At 45.7% G+C, this 16,777-nt stretch overlaps 6 protein-coding genes across 6 annotated transcripts; 4 read left to right on the top strand and 2 right to left on the bottom strand.

The window, feature by feature from the left end:
• The first annotated feature begins 35 nt into the window (after window positions 1–35).
• Window positions 36–3,886, top strand: LOC108619373 (mitochondrial tRNA-specific 2-thiouridylase 1). The gene is made up of 2 exons (XM_018015931.2): window positions 36–906; window positions 968–3,886. The coding sequence occupies exons 1-2, from the start codon at window positions 247–249 to the stop codon at window positions 1,448–1,450; spliced, it is 1,143 nt and encodes a 380-aa protein (XP_017871420.1). The 5' UTR covers window positions 36–246; the 3' UTR covers window positions 1,451–3,886.
• Cdc45 (cell division cycle protein 45) lies at window positions 1,610–3,808 on the bottom strand. The gene is made up of 2 exons (XM_018015926.2): window positions 2,877–3,808; window positions 1,610–2,811 (listed from the first exon to the last, which is right to left on the bottom strand). The coding sequence occupies exons 1-2, from the start codon at window positions 3,806–3,808 to the stop codon at window positions 1,995–1,997; spliced, it is 1,749 nt and encodes a 582-aa protein (XP_017871415.1). The 3' UTR covers window positions 1,610–1,994.
• Window positions 3,887–4,178: 292 nt separating the features above from the next.
• Window positions 4,179–5,262, top strand: Rpp21 (ribonuclease P protein subunit Rpp21). Its single transcript, XM_018015938.2, has 2 exons — window positions 4,179–4,666; window positions 4,726–5,262. The coding sequence occupies exons 1-2, from the start codon at window positions 4,497–4,499 to the stop codon at window positions 5,141–5,143; spliced, it is 588 nt and encodes a 195-aa protein (XP_017871427.1). The 5' UTR covers window positions 4,179–4,496; the 3' UTR covers window positions 5,144–5,262.
• Window positions 5,241–6,608, top strand: LOC108619371 (gamma-butyrobetaine dioxygenase). Its single transcript, XM_018015929.2, has 2 exons — window positions 5,241–5,836; window positions 5,903–6,608. Exons 1-2 carry the CDS (start codon window positions 5,241–5,243, stop codon window positions 6,534–6,536), a joined length of 1,230 nt encoding a protein of 409 aa, XP_017871418.1. The 3' UTR covers window positions 6,537–6,608.
• Window positions 6,609–6,674: 66 nt separating this feature from the next.
• On the top strand, window positions 6,675–12,208 carry su(w[a]) (suppressor of white-apricot). The gene is made up of 7 exons (XM_018015922.2): window positions 6,675–7,268; window positions 8,317–8,489; window positions 9,275–9,486; window positions 9,550–10,633; window positions 10,702–10,956; window positions 11,053–11,181; window positions 11,239–12,208. Exons 1-7 carry the CDS (start codon window positions 6,979–6,981, stop codon window positions 12,069–12,071), a joined length of 2,976 nt encoding a protein of 991 aa, XP_017871411.1. The 5' UTR covers window positions 6,675–6,978; the 3' UTR covers window positions 12,072–12,208.
• A 145-nt stretch (window positions 12,209–12,353) lies between these two features.
• Miox (Myo-inositol oxygenase) lies at window positions 12,354–13,848 on the bottom strand. The gene is made up of 4 exons (XM_018015934.2): window positions 13,689–13,848; window positions 13,434–13,608; window positions 12,798–13,374; window positions 12,354–12,724 (listed from the first exon to the last, which is right to left on the bottom strand). Exons 1-4 carry the CDS (start codon window positions 13,704–13,706, stop codon window positions 12,616–12,618), a joined length of 879 nt encoding a protein of 292 aa, XP_017871423.1. The 5' UTR covers window positions 13,707–13,848; the 3' UTR covers window positions 12,354–12,615.
• Window positions 13,849–16,777: the final 2,929 nt, after the last annotated feature.

The following is a 16,777-nucleotide window of genomic DNA, read 5'->3' as shown; positions in this document are numbered from 1 at the left end:
CATTGATGTAAGTAAATGGCATTACTAAAGTTTATATTATTTTATCAATATAGTTTTCTATACATTTTCAAATTTAAGAACAATTCGGGAATATCACAAAAAATACTAGCCTGCATTGTCGTTGGCATATTGACTCCGAAAAATACTGCTTTGGCCAGCGTGGTCACACTCGAAACAGAAACAGTCGAATGTAAAAATACGTTTGGAGCGAGTAAAATAAACAGGTGGAATGCTGGATGTTTCATAATGATACGCAATGTTGTGGTGGGCATATCCGGGGGCGTGGATAGTGCAGTCAGCGCCCATCTGCTCAAGGAGCGCGGGTTTAATGTGCTCGGCGTATTTATGCGCAACTGGGATGAGCACGACGAGGCCGGTCGTTGCAGTGGCGAGCAGGACTTAAAGGATGCGGAATGGGCTTGCCGGAGATTAAATATTGAATTACGCCAGGTCAATTATGTGAAGCAATACTGGACATCGGTATTTAGCCAGTTCTTGGACGACTATCAACAGGGCCTGACACCCAATCCGGACATATTGTGCAACAAGCATATCAAATTCGACCTGTTCCATCAGCACGCTCTTCAGACGCTGCAATACGATGCCATAGCCACTGGCCATTATGCTCGCAATAGTCTGGGTGACTTTCTGGAGCATGCCGGCAGCCAGACGACGGAAGATGTTCGCCTGCTCATACCCGCCGACACGTTCAAGGATCAGACCTTCTTTCTAGCCGGCATAGCACAGGCGGCACTCCGACGCACAATGTTCCCGCTGGGCGGACTGAAGAAGACTGCCGTAAAGGAATTAGCGCGTCGCATCGGCCTGCAGCGGCTAGCCGAAAAGCGTGAGAGCACTGGCATCTGCTTTGTGGGCAAGCGCGACTTCAAGGCATTTATACGGGAGGTAAATATATACTCAAATGGTTCCCAATCAACCACTCACAATTCCTATTCTCTGCAAATAGTACATTACCTCCAAGCCAGGCAACTTTGTGGACATCGATAGTGGCCGCATTGTGGGCACCCACGAGGGCGTTCACCAGTGGACCGTGGGTCAGCGCTGTCGCCTCAGTTCCTATCTCCAGCCGTACTTTGTGGCCCGCAAAGATGCAGCCAGCAATATCATCTACGTAGCCGCCGGCCATGAGCATCCCGCGCTGCACAGCTCCCGCATTCACATTGACGCAGTCAATTGGCTGTGCAGCCGGGCACGGCAGCAGCTGGCCACAGAAGGCAGTCTGCGTTGCCGCTTCCGCTTCCAGCACACCAAGCCTCTCGTCGACTGCCAGCTGCGACCCTTCGAGGTGCAGCTGGATGCACCACTTCGCGCCATCACACCTGGTCAATACGCTGTCTTCTATGACGATGTGGCTTGCCTGGGAGCTGCGCGCATTCTGCATGGCGAACCGTTGCAGTGCCTGGAGCAGCAAGTGGCCATGGAGAGATAGTAGTTAGTTAAATAACTGATGTATATATGTTTTATATAAATATATTTGTATTCTATATGAATGTTATAACTTTCGGGTAACTGCCAGGCGAAAGAGATGAAAATCTCCTCTGAGACACAAGCAATACATATACACATATACATATAAGAAAACACCCAATTTGTATAGTAAACACATGTGCTATTATTATTATATATTTGTTGTCTGTTTTACACAATTTCAAATCGGATGCCACAAACGCATAACTTAAGTCTACTTCCATATATTCAATTTGTAGGTCGGCTTAACATAGTTTACATAGTCTTATTGACAATCGCTTGATTAGTTTATCGATGTACATTTTTATAATTATTTTCTATGAGTAGTCTTAAATGCAATGTCGAACAAAATTGCTAGGCTAGTAAAAAAAAAAAAAAAGAAAACAATTGTTTATAAATTAGATTATCTTAAGTTAGATCTGGTCTGGGGTTGCCTAAGGGTCGTTGGATGAATATACTGTCTTAGGGGCTAAACTAGACTATATTTGTGGGGTGGGCATTTGAGCCTAGGTTAGAAGCACGGTCAACGCATCTAGAAATCGGGTCAAGTCACTCTGGCGCAGTTGCACAATGGACGGTTCAAAGAAATCCTGGAGTAGGTTAGTCTTGCTCTTCTGCGCCGCCTGATCGAAAGCCTTGCCAAAGAAGTTCTTTGGCGAATCCTCGCGCACCGGCGCAATGCCCACCAGCAGGCACATGCCCTGCGACGCATCCAGTGGGCAGGTGGCAATCAGTGGCAGATCCGGAGCCTGACGCACCCTCGTCGTGGCCACATGGCCATGCAGCACGAATTTGGCCAGCAGCGCCAGTGCATAGGGATACGAGAAGAACGCATGCTCCTCCTGCAGCACATAGTAAAAGAAGGAGCCAGTCGAGTGTACCTGATGCGCCTCCAGGCAGCTCTGCACCTGCCGGAAGATGGCCGCATGCAGCAGCTTGGCATTGTCAATGCCCACGTTGAGCAGCTGCTTGTGCTGGCGCGACAGTGCGTCCGATGCCTCCATAAAGCAATCCTCTGGCGTCTTATGCTTCTTCACCGACTGCAGAATGGCCAGCAGTGCGTAGACATAGTCGGCCGCTGCATACCGACTGCGATAGCCATAGCTGAGCGTAAAGGTGCCATAGACGATGTCGGGTATGCCATATTTTTCGGCCAGCTGCTCCACCATAGAGTAGAACTCCTTGCGCAAGATCAGGTCCATGGCGCTATACGTTTGCCGCGCATGCACCAATGGCAGGCCCATCTCCACCAGCAGCTCATGGAGACGCTTCTCACCCCTCAGGGTCCACAGCTTGAGCTTACAAGCGGAATAGCGCGAGTAGCTGGCAATCAAAGGAATACTTAAGTCCAATCGAGGATTTCATGACTCTCTACTAGCTATACTTACCGCATGGACTCGGTTACCGTCCAGTGTCTGTAGAGCACCAGGTGCAAGTCGTTCTCGAAGTTGATCTTCGATGCACTCATTGTGTTCTGATCGTTCGTCTTGTTGGTGAGGCGCGACACGTGCGACTGTATGTTCTCTAGCTCGAGTGTATAGGCGGCGCTCTCGATCTTGCCCAGCAGCAGCTGCTCGCTGATGCCGACTATCGCCCACCAGAGCAGATCCATATTGTCCTTGGACAGCTTCCAGGCCAGCTCAAAGATGTAAAGCGCCGTCGATCGGCCGTAGTAGCTGAATTGTGTGTAGTCGAACATGATGCGATCCCGCTCCGATTCCCATTGACGTCTGGCTCTCTGGCGCAGAATGCGTTGCTCATGTTTCTGCATGCGGCTGAGCTTGGGAGCGCGTACCCTCTCGGAGCTATCGCCGTCGCCGTTGCCGTCATCAGATTCGCCTGCGCCGCTATCACCATTCTCACCCCCGTCCTCATCCTCATCGTCGTCGTCGTCGCCATCCTCACCCTCCGAATCGTAAAATATGCTTTCGAATCCTGGTATGTTTTCCTCCAGAGCTGGATCGCCCAGAATGCACACTTGCCGATCGCTGTAAACATTGCAAACGTCCAGCGGTCGATGGGAGTCGCAGATGTAGAAGGTGACATCTTCCGCTGGCTGCAGCAGCTCCACAATGTCTACACATCCGCCGCAATTGATCAGCAGCACGTACTTAACATCGCCCTGGTGCTCCGAGTAGGCGCGCTTCAATCCCGTCACGCCCATGATGGGCACCACAGTGTAGAGCATGTGATCATATTTGAAGAGCGACTGAAGAATTTTGCTGGCGCAGATCGCGTCGACGTCATAGTTGACAATAATCAAAATACGCTTGCCTATCAGTTGTCTGTAAAAGTCATTCTTCAAGTCCTGTATGAACATGTTTGCTGCGCGCACAATATACCCCAAAGCGCGGGGCTTTAGTAACAAATCGATCGGTACAGACACAAAAAAAAATAATAATAATAATAATAACAAATTGTACAAATAAATAATTAAAAAGGCCGAATCGCGCTACGCGTCGGTGCTAAGCGTCGTTTCACTTTATTGCTGTTGCTTTTACGGCACTTAGTTGGCCTTTATTGCGCGTTGCATTTTGCTGAATTAGCTTTTGGTTGCTCTTTCGCACAGAGTTTCGCATTCAGGTCTTTGTGGACTGCATGCCCCACAGCTGCGGGATCGAATTAAGGCGGGAAACTTACAGCTGTTTACTGTGTCGGCGCACCCCTGTGAATGGCAACTTCGTATTGCGGGCTGCCATTTCTGGGAGGCGTTTCTAAGTTGTGTATTTATTATTTTGTAGGCCGTTTACTTGTTATAAAAATGAGTCCTACAATAAATTGCACTTCAGACTAATTGATACTCAACATTGTATATAATTTATATTAAAAGTTTATTTCGACGATTATTCTCTTATTGATCGATTACTCAATGTATCGAAAGTGACCACGATTAATAGTTCGAATATCCAATATCGTCTCGTGTGCCCTAAGGTTAAATATTAAGTTCGCTTCTTTTGAATCAGGAAATTAACAGTTCATAAGTTATATGAATTAAAGTACATTCAGCCATGGGAAACAACAAGGGTAATCGGAAATCTCTGTCGCAGCAACACGTTTGCTCCAGAATGAATTTCTTGTACCAGGCCTCCAATTTAATGGCGCATAGCAACAACAACACGCTGGCCGCTTATTATGGCAAGCTTTGCCGCAACGTGGGCACCAAGGCGTTGATTAAGATGTGAGTTCCGAGTCAATATTGTGTACGTATACATAATAACATTTTCATTCTTGAGGTAGATCACCGGCACTGAAACGCACGCTATGCAGGCGCTGTTCCTTGCCGCTGCTGCCAGGCATCAACACCACGTTAGAGGTGGAACAACAGCAGACGACTCCCAAAGAGGTGGTGAGGCCAACAAACACTTCCAGTAAACGACGCCATCGCCGGTTGCGTGGCAAGCGCAACAAGTGCCACAACAAAGATGCGAACGCCATTAGTTCAAAGGACGCCGCATCCGCTGTCAGCATAGATGAGAAAACCCAGTTGAACATGGAGTGTGGTCTGTGCGGTGCGAATCGTCGGTTTCATGTTGACACACGCAATGAGTGCTGGCCGGAACGTGCTGAGGCGATTGTCCATGTAATACAACTGGGCAATCAAACGGACTCAGATGGCAATAAGGGAGAGAGCGAAGCAATTCAAGAGCAGCGATAAGCGGGTTACACGTGCAGCAACACTTGTTGATAAGCGATGAACACTATCACCCATCGGCTGTTCCCGGTTCATTGTTCACTCTTTAGTATTTGTCAACATGCTGAGTTGCAAGCATTTGATTGGTCCGCTGCTAAATCGACAATTTCAGCGGCACGCCAGCGGCATTACGGCCCAGCTGCTGGAGCAGCGATACGTGGAGCTGGCGCAGCCAGATGGACAAAGGCTGAAGTACCCAAGCATTTGGCTGCGAGACAATTGTCAGTGCCCGGAGTGCTTCCATGCAGAGACTAGAGCACGCAAAAGCCACTGGGAACGCGGCCCGCTGCACGTTCAGGCGAAACGCGTGAACTACGACGAGAAGAGCCAACAGCTGATTGTCAACTGGGAGGACGCGCACAACTCCAGCTACGATTTGGAGTGGTTACAGGAGCGCGACTTTGGCCAGCAGTCGAGGCAGCGATATCTGAATGAGGTTTATAAGCCGCCGGTTCAGCTGTGGGGCAAGTCACAGTTTGGCGAGGTCACACGCGAGTTTTCCTATGACGATGTGCTCAAGCAGGATTCAGTTTTGCGCGACTGGCTCGAGGCATTGGCCGTCCAGGGCTTCGCGCTATTACATGGTGCGCCCCACGACACGGAAGTCGCACGCCATCTGGCGGAACGCATAGGCCATATAAAGCGCACCACCTACGGGTAAAACTCTGCATTTAAATTCAATATTCTCTAAACTAATTGCAATTTGTTTGTTGCCTGTGCTAGGGATGTGTTTGAGGTGAAGTCGAAGCCCAATGCCAAGAACTATGCGTATCTGATGACCCCGCTACCGCTCCACACGGACATGCCCTACTATGAGTACAAGGCGGGCATCAATATTTTGCATACACTGGTTCAATCGTCGTCACCGGGTGGAGCCAATATGATGACCGACGGATTCTTCATAGCCGACAAGATGCGTCGCGAGCATCCAGACTATTACGAGGTGTTGCGCACTGTTCCTGTGAATTGGTTCGACATTGGACACGATGGCGACGCGGGCAAACCGTTCCATAGCCTGTGGCGTGCGCCCGTCATCTGCTTGGACGTTGATGGCCAGTTTGCGCGAATCAATCAGAACACTACTAAGCGCGACAGTCGCTTTACTGTGCCGTTGGACCAGGCCATGTCGTGGTACGAGGCCTACGATAAGTTTCTTCAACTGGCCCAAGCTGAAGCTGTGGAGTTCAAGACGCGTGCGGGCGATGTGTTTGTGTTTAACAATCTTCGCATGCTGCACGGTCGTACGGCGTACGAAGACTCACCAGACAACAAGCGGCATCTCATAGGAGCCTATGTTGACTGGGATATTATTTACTCCAAGCTACGTACGCTTAAGTTTCCAAACGCAAGCAATTAGACACCACATACTGATTGACTGTTCAGTAAAAGACTTCTTGATAAAATAAAGTTTTGTATTTATCTACATGTATATGACTATGAAAGGTTTCCTTTGCTTGGTATTTCAGTATATATTTTTTAGATTTCAAAAAGAAAACCCGCCTTGACATAGCCTAGAAATTTATTATCGATATCGATATTTCTCGGCCGTAAATATACAGACCATTCTGTGCCATTGCCAAGAACTGCTTTGGAAACTATCGACAACGCGAATACATCGATATATTTCCATTTAACCCTTGTCTGGCACATGCATATCAACATCAACAAGAAAAACACATTTGGTGGCAAAAATAAAATGAAAATTGCAACAAATAAAAGTGCTTAAGCCAAATCGAAGTGGGAGTGCTTGTGTGTGTATATATCTATAAGAGTGTAGGCACATTGCGAATTCCAAAGAAATGATGCCCTACAATATGCGTGCCTGCGGCAGCAACGCAATGGTACGTGAGTACGCTGGCGGCAGCATCAATGGCATTCTGCGCAAAACGGGTGGCGTTGCAGCAGCATCGGCAACCGCATTGGGCATGGGCCCAAATGGCGTGGCGGCCGATCCCCGCCAGCCCCCGCTGGAGCTGTTGGTTTTTGGCTATGCGTGCAAAATTTTTCGGGACGATGAAAAGGCGCGTGAGATGGACCATGGCAAACAGCTGATACCCTGGATGGGCGATGTAAATCTCAAAATAGACAGGTTAATAATTGTTGCCTGCCGGCGGCGCTAAGCTTAAATATACCTAATATAATACCACTATACAACCATACATATTCTACTTGTATGTGTGTATATATATATATATACATATATGTATGTTACATCTGGATCCCATATGTTTATGTAGCCGAAGAGTGAAACAAAGTGACTGGCATAGTTCACTAGCCGTCTATAACTATCATACTTACTCAACAATATACACACACCTAGTTATGAAGCAACCCACGACTGCAAAGTTCATAGCCGGAAATGAGCGCGGCCCAACCGAAACCCCGACAGAGACGCTGACCGAGACCCGAACCGTAGAGCTCCAACAGAACGAACAATTTGTGACAGTTTCTCTTCTTTTTACTTCGGGTAGAGTCGAGAACCCTTTTCGTAGACGATGAACCTTAGCTGACCTCTGAACGTATATAAATAATATATTGTAGTAGGAAGGGAGACCTGACTGACCTAGCCCTAGACCCTGCAACTGTAAAAGCTTTCTCATTGTAATAACAGCTCTTTTCAGTGCTTCTCAAACTGTAATATAATTATAAACAAATTCTTGAACTGTAATCGTCAAACAATTAACTTTTTTTTAGCAACCGGAGCGGTATGTATGAATGATTAAGACCTACCTAATAATTGATAAAAATATATATATACATATACATAATTATAGACATTTAATTTAACCAATACCAATTTATTTAACAACTGTGTGAAGCAATTTGATCGAGATGCAAATTTCTTTTCGGTTCCGAAAGATCGACAGATCTTTTGATTTTTTGATTTGATTTCAACTGTGTCTATGCGTGCGTGCGTGCGTGTATGTATGTGCGTGTGTGTGTGTGCTTCTATGTATGCGTGTGTACGTGTGATTGAGAGTGATAAGCGCCTTCTCATCGATGTCGATGCTGTCATCTAACAACGTTCTTTTTCCCGTTTATATTTCTCTTATTCTTTTCTTTGGACACCCACCCACACACATTCACACATGCACGCACACACTTACACACACACATCTATATATATGTGTATATAGATATGACGTGCGTGGAGCGTTGTGCGAATTATCGACATACGAGGCGCCACCTGGGGGCTACGGCAATCGACTTGAATACCTGAGCGCCGACGAGCAGCGAGCGGAGCAGCTGTGCGAAGAGGAGCGCTACCTGTTCCTGTACAACAACGAAGAAGAGCTACGGCTGCAGCAAGGTAAGTACAGCCACCGGCAATGCGTACGCAAAGCTTACTCTCAATGCGAATTGAATGTACTACTGTTTAAATTCTAAGTGCCAAGAAATACCGATATCTAAACAAAAAAAAGGTCAAAATCAAGTAAAAATAGAAAAAAAAAAAACACACAAAAAATTCAAGACCAAAATATTAAAAAGAATACGATCGAGTTAGAAGAATAGAAATCATATGAAAAGCAAGTAGCGCCAATATTCAAATATCCATCAACGACAACAGCCGCCTCAATGAATCAATGTAATTAATGCGTATATCAACGTAAGTTTCGACCAATGCCCTGTGGGTGATACCGCCGTGGTTCAGGTAAATAGCAACCACTTGACATTTAACAAATTAAACCATTTTTTACAGATTCCGCAACTTGGGATTCTACATCTCTCTCTATCTCTATCTAATAAGTTCCACTGTTTGGAGCCTCCATATACTGAAATGAAACTCTCAAAGAATGCAAAAAATGCGAAAGTCAAGAGAAAAAAAAAAAAAAAACACAAAAATAAGTTTTAAATCAAAATCCAGAAACTTAATCTATGAATTTCATGCGTTTTTGAATCAGAGTATTCCGTTATCTTTGCCCTAGTGGCTCGCGCTTTTTGATATTCGCTGGTATTGTTGTACTAAAGTCGCTACGTTTGTCTTGTGTTTTCTTATTTTTGCCAACACTCATATGCTCATATTGCCACACTGACACACACTCACGCAACCGCAATTCAACTCGCACTCCATCATCGACATACACTCACCTACAGAGGAGGATCTGAAGCGCCTGCAGCAGGAGACGTCGGGCGGCAACTATAGCCAAGTAGACTTCCATTACGATGGCCAGTCCACATGCAGCTCATCCGGTGCTGACAATACAACATCGCCGACATCGGAGTCCTCGACACTCACTGAGGAATCCGAGTTGCCCTACACGCTGCCACCCACTCTTCTCGTCGCGCCCGCTCCGGGCATGCAGCTGGTAAGTTGGCAATAGTCGGATATGATGACAATATATTCTAACCTGTCTCCTCTCGTCTGGCAGCCGGAGACAATGAAACAGCATGCGATTATTGAGAAGACGGCGCGATTCATTGCCACCCAGGGTGCTCAGATGGAGATCCTAATTAAAGCCAAGCAGGCCAACAATGCACAGTTTGACTTCCTGTCGCAGGGCAGTCAGCTGCAGCCATATTATCGCCATCTGCTGGCCGCCATCAAGCAGGGCAAGTTCGCGGCTTCTGTGCAGGCGCCATTGGACAAAGGCAACGGCACAAGCGACGCCATCGCGGCATCCGAGAGTCCGAAGCCCAGCCAGCAAGTTATTACGGTGCCCACCATCAAATACAAACCGTCGGCCAATTGCGCCTACACACAACTCATTAGCAAGATCAAGGGGGTGCCGCTTCAGACAGTTCTAGACGATGACGCCGCATCACAGCATTCCGCCGGAACCGCCTCTCCGACGCCCAGCGCGAAGTCAGAGTGCCACAGCCAAAGCAGCACTACCGCCACTGCGTCCAATGGCGAGTTTACGCCTGTCCTGCTGCAGTACAATGGGAGCACATTTGCCCACGAAGCGGAGGAGGACAACGCCAACGATGCTCCGCCCAAGGTGGAGCTATTGAAGAACACCAGCGCACTGGCCCTAGCCCAAAACTACAGTTCGGACAGTGACGAAGAGGAGGATGAGAACGCTGAGCAACAGTCACAACGATCCACACAATCAGACGCAACGAACAGCAGCAGCGGCACCACCACCACTACCACCAGCACCACTACAACCAACCCCACTGCGAAACCCGCTGCTGTGCTGGCACCACCACCGTTGCTAACATTTCCAATGCCCGAAGAGACGCTGCGTCATATCATAGACAAGACGGCCACCTATGTCATTAAGAATGGCCGCCAGTTCGAGGAGACGCTGCGCACCAAGAGCGTGGAACGCTTCAATTTCTTGCTTCCAGAGCACAAGTACTATGCGTATTATATGTACAAAATAACTGGCGATGTGGACGCCGCTTCCAAGGAGGAGAAGACTCGCAAGGCGGCTGCTGTGGCCGCCGCCTTGATCAGCAAAAAGGGACTGGGCGGCGGCACAGCTGCTACCGCTAATGTCAGTGAGAAGGGTGCGTATATTGCTCTATATAGCAGATGTAAAAATCCATAACTCATTTGCATAATTTTTGTCTTGCAGCGCACGTTAGTTTTGCTATACGTGCCCGAGATGAGAACACAGCCTTGCACCCGGCACTGCCGCAGGAAGTCAGCGATGAGGATGAGCAAAAGGCCAAGTCAAATGCCGAGCAAGTGCGGCCGGGCATGCCGGACAGCGTGCAACGTGCCATCAAGCAAGTGGAGACGCAATTGTTAGCTAGAACGGGCGGCCCGAAAAGCGCAACGGCAGGCTCACCAGCAACAACGACGTCTCCACTCAAAGAGCAACGCCAAGGTGTGTATGGGCTATCGAATCAATTAGAAAGAGATGGCGAGAGTGAGAGAGGGACAGAGTGTAATGATTTGTGATTTAATTTGTCCTCCACTGCAGCCGAGGAGCGTGTCAAGGATAAGCTGGCGCAGATCGCGCGGGACAAGCTGAATGGCATGGTCTCGCGCGAGAAGCAATTGCAGCTGGAGCGCAAGCGCAAGGCCATGGCATTTCTCAATCAAATTAAATGTAAGTTAGCAATTGAAAAATTAATACACACATCCATAACTCTGTATTCACGTTTAGCTGAGAGCACTACCGTTGGCACAGCAATGGGATCGGAGGCGACGGCTGCATCAAACAGCGAATCGGTTGTGACAGCTGACAGCGTAAATAGTGACTCCAACGACTCGGTGCGCTCCATACCAATCACCTACTTTGGACCTGATGATGATGATGACGACGATGACGAAAATGATGGCGGCGTGCAAAGGAATTCGCGCGTGCCCGACGATGATGAGGACAATGGTGGGGATCTGGAGAAATACAATCTGCTAAACGATGATAGCACCAATACCTTCACCAGCAAAGCAGCGCCAACTGCTAGTGCAGTAACAGCGTCCGTTCTGTTGTCCGATGACGATGATGTGCAGCTGGTGTCATCATCATTGGCTGTGCGACATCGTAAGACTGGCCGTCGGAGTCGCAGTCGCAGTCGCAGCAGCCGCAGCAGGCACAGCAGCAGCAGCAGCTCCACAACCCATGATGCTTCAGTGACCTCATCCAGCAGCAGTGCCAGCTGCCGACGCAGTCGTAGTCGTAGCCTGCATCGGCAGCGGCACAGCCGCAAAGCTAGCTCCATAGCAAAACATAAACGTCGCCGTCACAGTCGAAGTCGCAGTCGCAGTCACAGTCGCAGTCGCAGTCGCAGTTTGACGCGCAGTCGTAGTCGTAGTCGTAGTCGCAGTCGCAGCCGTAGCAGCAGCCATTCGGACTCACGCCGTCATCGTGATCATCATCATCGGGATAAAGAGGAAAGCTCATCTCGGCGAAGAAATCATCAGCGCCATCCGGCCAAAAAGAGTCACAAGCGGCACAAACGGCGTCGCCGCAGCAGCTGTGGCTCCGCTTCCCAATGAACCGTGTCATTGTCTTAAGTATACTAGGGTCTAAGTTCTAAAGAGTGTACATTTCCTTCTTTTTTTTTAATGTTCAGCAAATGTTTTGAAGGCGGTATTGGTCGTCAACAATAAATTTTGAGTGTAAGAAAAAACAACTTGTTCAGATGAGTCCAGATATTTGTTAAGTTGTAAAGCAACCCATTGAAGGGTCTTAATGTCTCTGGATATAAGTACTTGCTCGAGGTCTGTCACATCATTTCGTTGATTTTAAAAAAGTCCTTTAGGAAGAAAATCGATATGTTATAATAGTTGTTCTACGCATGTAGCTAAGGTATGTATTTTTTCAATGTTTAGATTAGTACAATGCATTGCATTATTATAAGCAACATTCTTTGTAAATTTGGTGTTACAGGTTTGGTTAATAAAGCTATATAGTATATGAGGGCTTTCCCATGAAAGTAATAGTAGGGGAAAATTATATAGTAGCTAATATAGTTAATAGTAATAGTAGGTTGTATATATGTATATCTAAGTGGATATATGATTGGCTGTAGGGAGAGCTCTAAAACTCTAGAACGCCAGGCAAATATTTATCAATAAGCGTTTGGTAGTAGGGCCACAGAGCTTCAATATCGGGCACCACTTCGCTCTTTGTGTAGAGATCGTAGCGGCTGTAGGCAGAGCAAATTTCACCAATATAGTATTACAAATATATTAATAGGCTAATCTAACTCTTCAACTCACTTGAAAATCAAGACCCATTTCCTGGTCTCTTCGTCCTTTGGCGCCTCCAGGTGCTTGTAGTCGCCTCCGTTGTGCCAGGGATAGAATGAATGGAAGCGTATTATATTGCAGGCCACATCGGGCAACTTGGTCTTGTTGTGCTTGAGCACTGAGTACATGTACTCATCGTGGCCCCAGGACATGAGCAGATTGTCGATTCCACAGTTCGGCTCGTACATGCCGTACTCAGTGTTGTACTTGGGATTGTCGCCATCGGGATTGCCCACAAAGCTGTCGTTGCGATAGACAATGCTGTCGCCCCAGCGACAGCCCACCACAAAGGTGTCGCCCACAACGGCCCATTGGGGCTCATTGTAGAAGGCCATGATCTTGCCCAGGTCGTGGATCAGCGCCGTCAAGTGAAGCCAGTCGTGTTCGGGGAACTCGGAGCGTGCCCGCTCGGCTGCCTGGAAGGCGTGAATGATGTTGGGCAGATCCAAATCGGGATCGGACTCGTCCACCAAATCATTGAGCTTCTCCAATGCCTCACGCACCGTCATCTTAATGGTGTTGAATTTCAGCCAATGCTCACGGCGTCCTGCGTAAGGAAACAATACTTGAATAATGACGGACGATGCAGCTGAGGATCGCAATTACCCTTGACAAAGTCCACAGTTTGGTTTAGGTGCATCTCCCGGTAGGTGCGGCGCACACGTTCCTTGAGCGGGTCCTCGGTATCGACGCTGTAGTCTCGAAACTGCGATGGACTCTTATCGGCAAATGTGGGCTCCGGCCGCAGCAGCTCCGAAGGATCCAGAAAGAAGATTTCATGCTAAGCAAGCACAGAGAGAGAAAAAAGGGAGATACAATTATTTCAATAGAAGCAAACACTATTCCGACTCTAACTGTTACCTCTTTTAAGATTCTCATTTTCGAAACACAAGAAACTGCTCGAGAAACTAAGAAAGTTCAAATTGTCGGCTCCAAGTACCGTACGGCTGGCCGAACAAGATGCTATTGAATCGCCAGCTAGTCCGGGCGCACACTTTTATAGATCACCGAGCTATAAGTTCTCGCTCTCATCTGGGGTACATACAGTACTTCTATGGTATACTATATGATTTATAGCACTTTTGTTGTTATTCAAAGCAAATACACTCACATAAATTTATATACACATATAATATATATACCTAATCAGTTATCAATGTGGGACCCCACTTAAGTCATCGCACATAGAAGTTGTGGCTGTAGGAAATACGTCTGATTCGGGCTCACTTAACGTTCCGGCTGCATGAAATCCCGTAAGTGCATGCCCAAAGTTATATATCTGAAGCCCAAGTCTGAGCCATATCCGCGACTCGAGCATTGCCTTAACACGTGCTCGCTTATCTGTCTCCATATAAACACATATATAATTTATATATATAATATTTATGTGCATATATTATTTTTTATACACTATATTCAACTAAAGGCTGCACTTGACCGATAAGAATTTTAACTGGAGCAAGTGCAAGTCCGTTGAAATTTAAACACACATATCAAATTTCATTGCGCAAAACTGTGCTAAGCATATTGAGAGACTTTCTTTTGAGAGAGTTACTTTACTTTAAGGGAATATATATAAAATATATTTATAAACAAATATTTATTATTTACAAAAATTCAATTTTTTTGTGTTTTTTTATTTATTTATTTTATTTTTATTTCTAGTTTTATTGTTTTTTGTTTGTCTGCCTTTAAATTACGTTGATTTGCAAATAAAATTACGTCGTAATTTCTATTTTATGTATAGTATAGATATGGTATGAGCTAAGAACTTAAGTTTAGTAGAGGTAACACAATTGCATAAGGGCTTACAAGATTAGGTAAGCCTGGTTTGCGTTAATTCCAATTGAACGGAATCTTACAAGATCGGAATCAACTTTAGGTAGTGGATCTAAAAATTGATAAGCTTCTCACATTTTGTTTTTATAGGTATATTTTCTTCATATCTAATTATTATAGTTCTATATAGTTTAGTATTATCTCAAAGTCTTTTGTATAATTCTGAGATGTTCCGGTTTCGCTTAAATTTATTTATTTTTGTTTTCTGTTATTATGAGCCTTGAATGCCATGGACTACGATAGCTTTTGGCGTCACCTTGAGCAAATCGCAGGCAAGGGCAAGCGCTCCAGATTCGAGCGCTCCGGCGTACCGCCAAAATCGCCATAATGCCGTCTAATCTGGGTACATCGTCATCGAACGCTAAATTAATGTGCCATCAAGGGGGGGATTGCCCAGAGAAAAGTTATCAGTCAGCCGGAGCGACGCACACCACATATTAAATGACGTCGATGTCCGTCTCCGGATTCTGTGCGTGATTCCGTGCTGTTCCACGGCCTGGGGCTGCCTGGGCGAGGGGCTCGTTGTTACCCTGCGACGCAGTACGACGCTGCCACGATTGTGATCATAAAAAAAGGTCAAGTTGTAACGATCGAGTGCTGGGCGTCAATAAATCTTATCAATTAATATACACGTGCCCCCAGCCACCGAGTACACTGGACTACAGAATATCGTAACGAAATTATTAATTCAACTCGTAATTAATATGAAATCAGAATGAAATTCATAGTTTGTAAGAATAAATATTTATTTGTATTCAGTTAATTAATATAGTATTGCGTACTCTTTAGAATGCCCATTTTCTTATCGTTTGTTGTGCTGTGTTGCTGCAAACAATACGAAGTGTGTCCGAGCATTTTATAGAGGTACATATTTGGGGTGTTAAAGTCAATGGAAATGTTTCATAATATTTGTATACGCTGTTGTTGTTGTTCATCATTGAAACGCAATGGCACTGAATATAGCTCGGGATGCGAGCTCAAATAGCGTCCATTAAATGCCCAAGTATGAATCGATCGACTGCAATAAGAGTGTATAAATAATAGTTTTTATACCCTAAAGACATTGTAAGTGGGATTTCATGGTTTTTCAGTAAATGTATGTATGTAAAAGGCAGGAGACGTTACAGGTCCTATAGAGTATATATATATATATATATATATATATATATATATATATATATATATATATATATATATATATATATATATATATATATATATATGTATATACATATATTAGGATAGCGAACTGAGTATATCCGCTTGTCCACATCTGAATATCATCCTAACGGCCCAACAATTATATTCTCGATATCTATTGCTCTTTCTATTACTTCATGCAGTATGCAGAAGAAGGGTTAGGGTATCATCCAGTAGGGAATTTTCAGCTAGAAGAGAACTATTTTTATATTGATTACTCAACTGCCTGCCAAGGTACAATAATAGACAAGTTATTGAAGCAATCGATTCAATTGACTGCCAAAGATCTATATTTGTAATTTCCAGCTCAAATATATGTAATGTAATATAATTACATAAATAATATGGTATAGATATTTCTGTAGTCTGGTAATCAGTATTAAAAAGTAAACAGATTAAAATGAATAAAATAGGGAATTAATTAATTAATAATCAAGTTAACACTCAAAGACAAAAACATCTATTTATAAGTTCGTATAACAGTTTCGATTGTTGAGTCTATAAATGAGTTTTGCTAATTTTCGGGTTCGTTTCGCTGCCATAGCCATATCAATCACTTTAATGAATGCGGCATGCCTAATTAAATGGCCATAAATTCGTGCGCGCTGATATTAACGAGAGATCACACGCACGGGTCAAAGGCCAGCATCGCACGCGGCTCACTCACAGGCGGAGCAGCAAAGCGAGAATCATGATGTTGATGCAATTCGAGAAGCGTCAATCGGTTTGCCGGCAGCTGCGTCAGGGTCAACGCCAGATATTTGGCAGGCACGCACAGTGTGCCCTGGCTGGCAAGAGCTTCGCGTGTCGGTGTTGAGCTCGGTGTGTCATAGCCACGCTCCACTGTGCTAATCAAGGTTCATGCAAGGCACCAACATACTTAGTATATTATCAATAAATCATACTCGTCT

The sequence above is a fragment of the Drosophila arizonae genome, chromosome X (genome assembly GCF_054131065.1).
Source record: "Drosophila arizonae isolate 15081-1271.41 chromosome X, UAZ_ARI_1.0, whole genome shotgun sequence".
Classification (NCBI taxonomy): Eukaryota; Metazoa; Arthropoda; class Insecta; order Diptera; family Drosophilidae; genus Drosophila; species Drosophila arizonae.
This window is presented reverse-complemented; position numbering and strand designations above follow the sequence as displayed.

Excerpts from the sequence above, each read along its gene's own strand:
- LOC108619373 (XM_018015931.2), top strand. The coding sequence starts at position 247 with ATGATACGCAATGTTGTGGTGGGCATATCCGGGGGCGTGGATAGTGCA. Across the intron at positions 907-967 it reads TCAAGGCATTTATACGGGAG|TACATTACCTCCAAGCCAGG; the intron begins GTAAATATATAC and ends CTCTGCAAATAG.
- Cdc45 (XM_018015926.2), bottom strand. The coding sequence starts at position 3,808 with ATGTTCATACAGGACTTGAAGAATGACTTTTACAGACAACTGATAGGC. Across the intron at positions 2,812-2,876 it reads ACGGTAACCGAGTCCATGCG|CTACTCGCGCTATTCCGCTT; the intron begins GTAAGTATAGCT and ends TTTGATTGCCAG.
- Rpp21 (XM_018015938.2), top strand. The coding sequence starts at position 4,497 with ATGGGAAACAACAAGGGTAATCGGAAATCTCTGTCGCAGCAACACGTT. Across the intron at positions 4,667-4,725 it reads ACCAAGGCGTTGATTAAGAT|ATCACCGGCACTGAAACGCA; the intron begins GTGAGTTCCGAG and ends TTCTTGAGGTAG.
- LOC108619371 (XM_018015929.2), top strand. The coding sequence starts at position 5,241 with ATGCTGAGTTGCAAGCATTTGATTGGTCCGCTGCTAAATCGACAATTT. Across the intron at positions 5,837-5,902 it reads ATAAAGCGCACCACCTACGG|GGATGTGTTTGAGGTGAAGT; the intron begins GTAAAACTCTGC and ends TGCCTGTGCTAG.
- Miox (XM_018015934.2), bottom strand. Across the intron at positions 13,375-13,433 it reads AACTGTGGACTTTGTCAAGG|GACGCCGTGAGCATTGGCTG; the intron begins GTAATTGCGATC and ends TTCCTTACGCAG. Across the intron at positions 12,725-12,797 it reads AAATGGGTCTTGATTTTCAA|CCGCTACGATCTCTACACAA; the intron begins GTGAGTTGAAGA and ends CTCTGCCTACAG.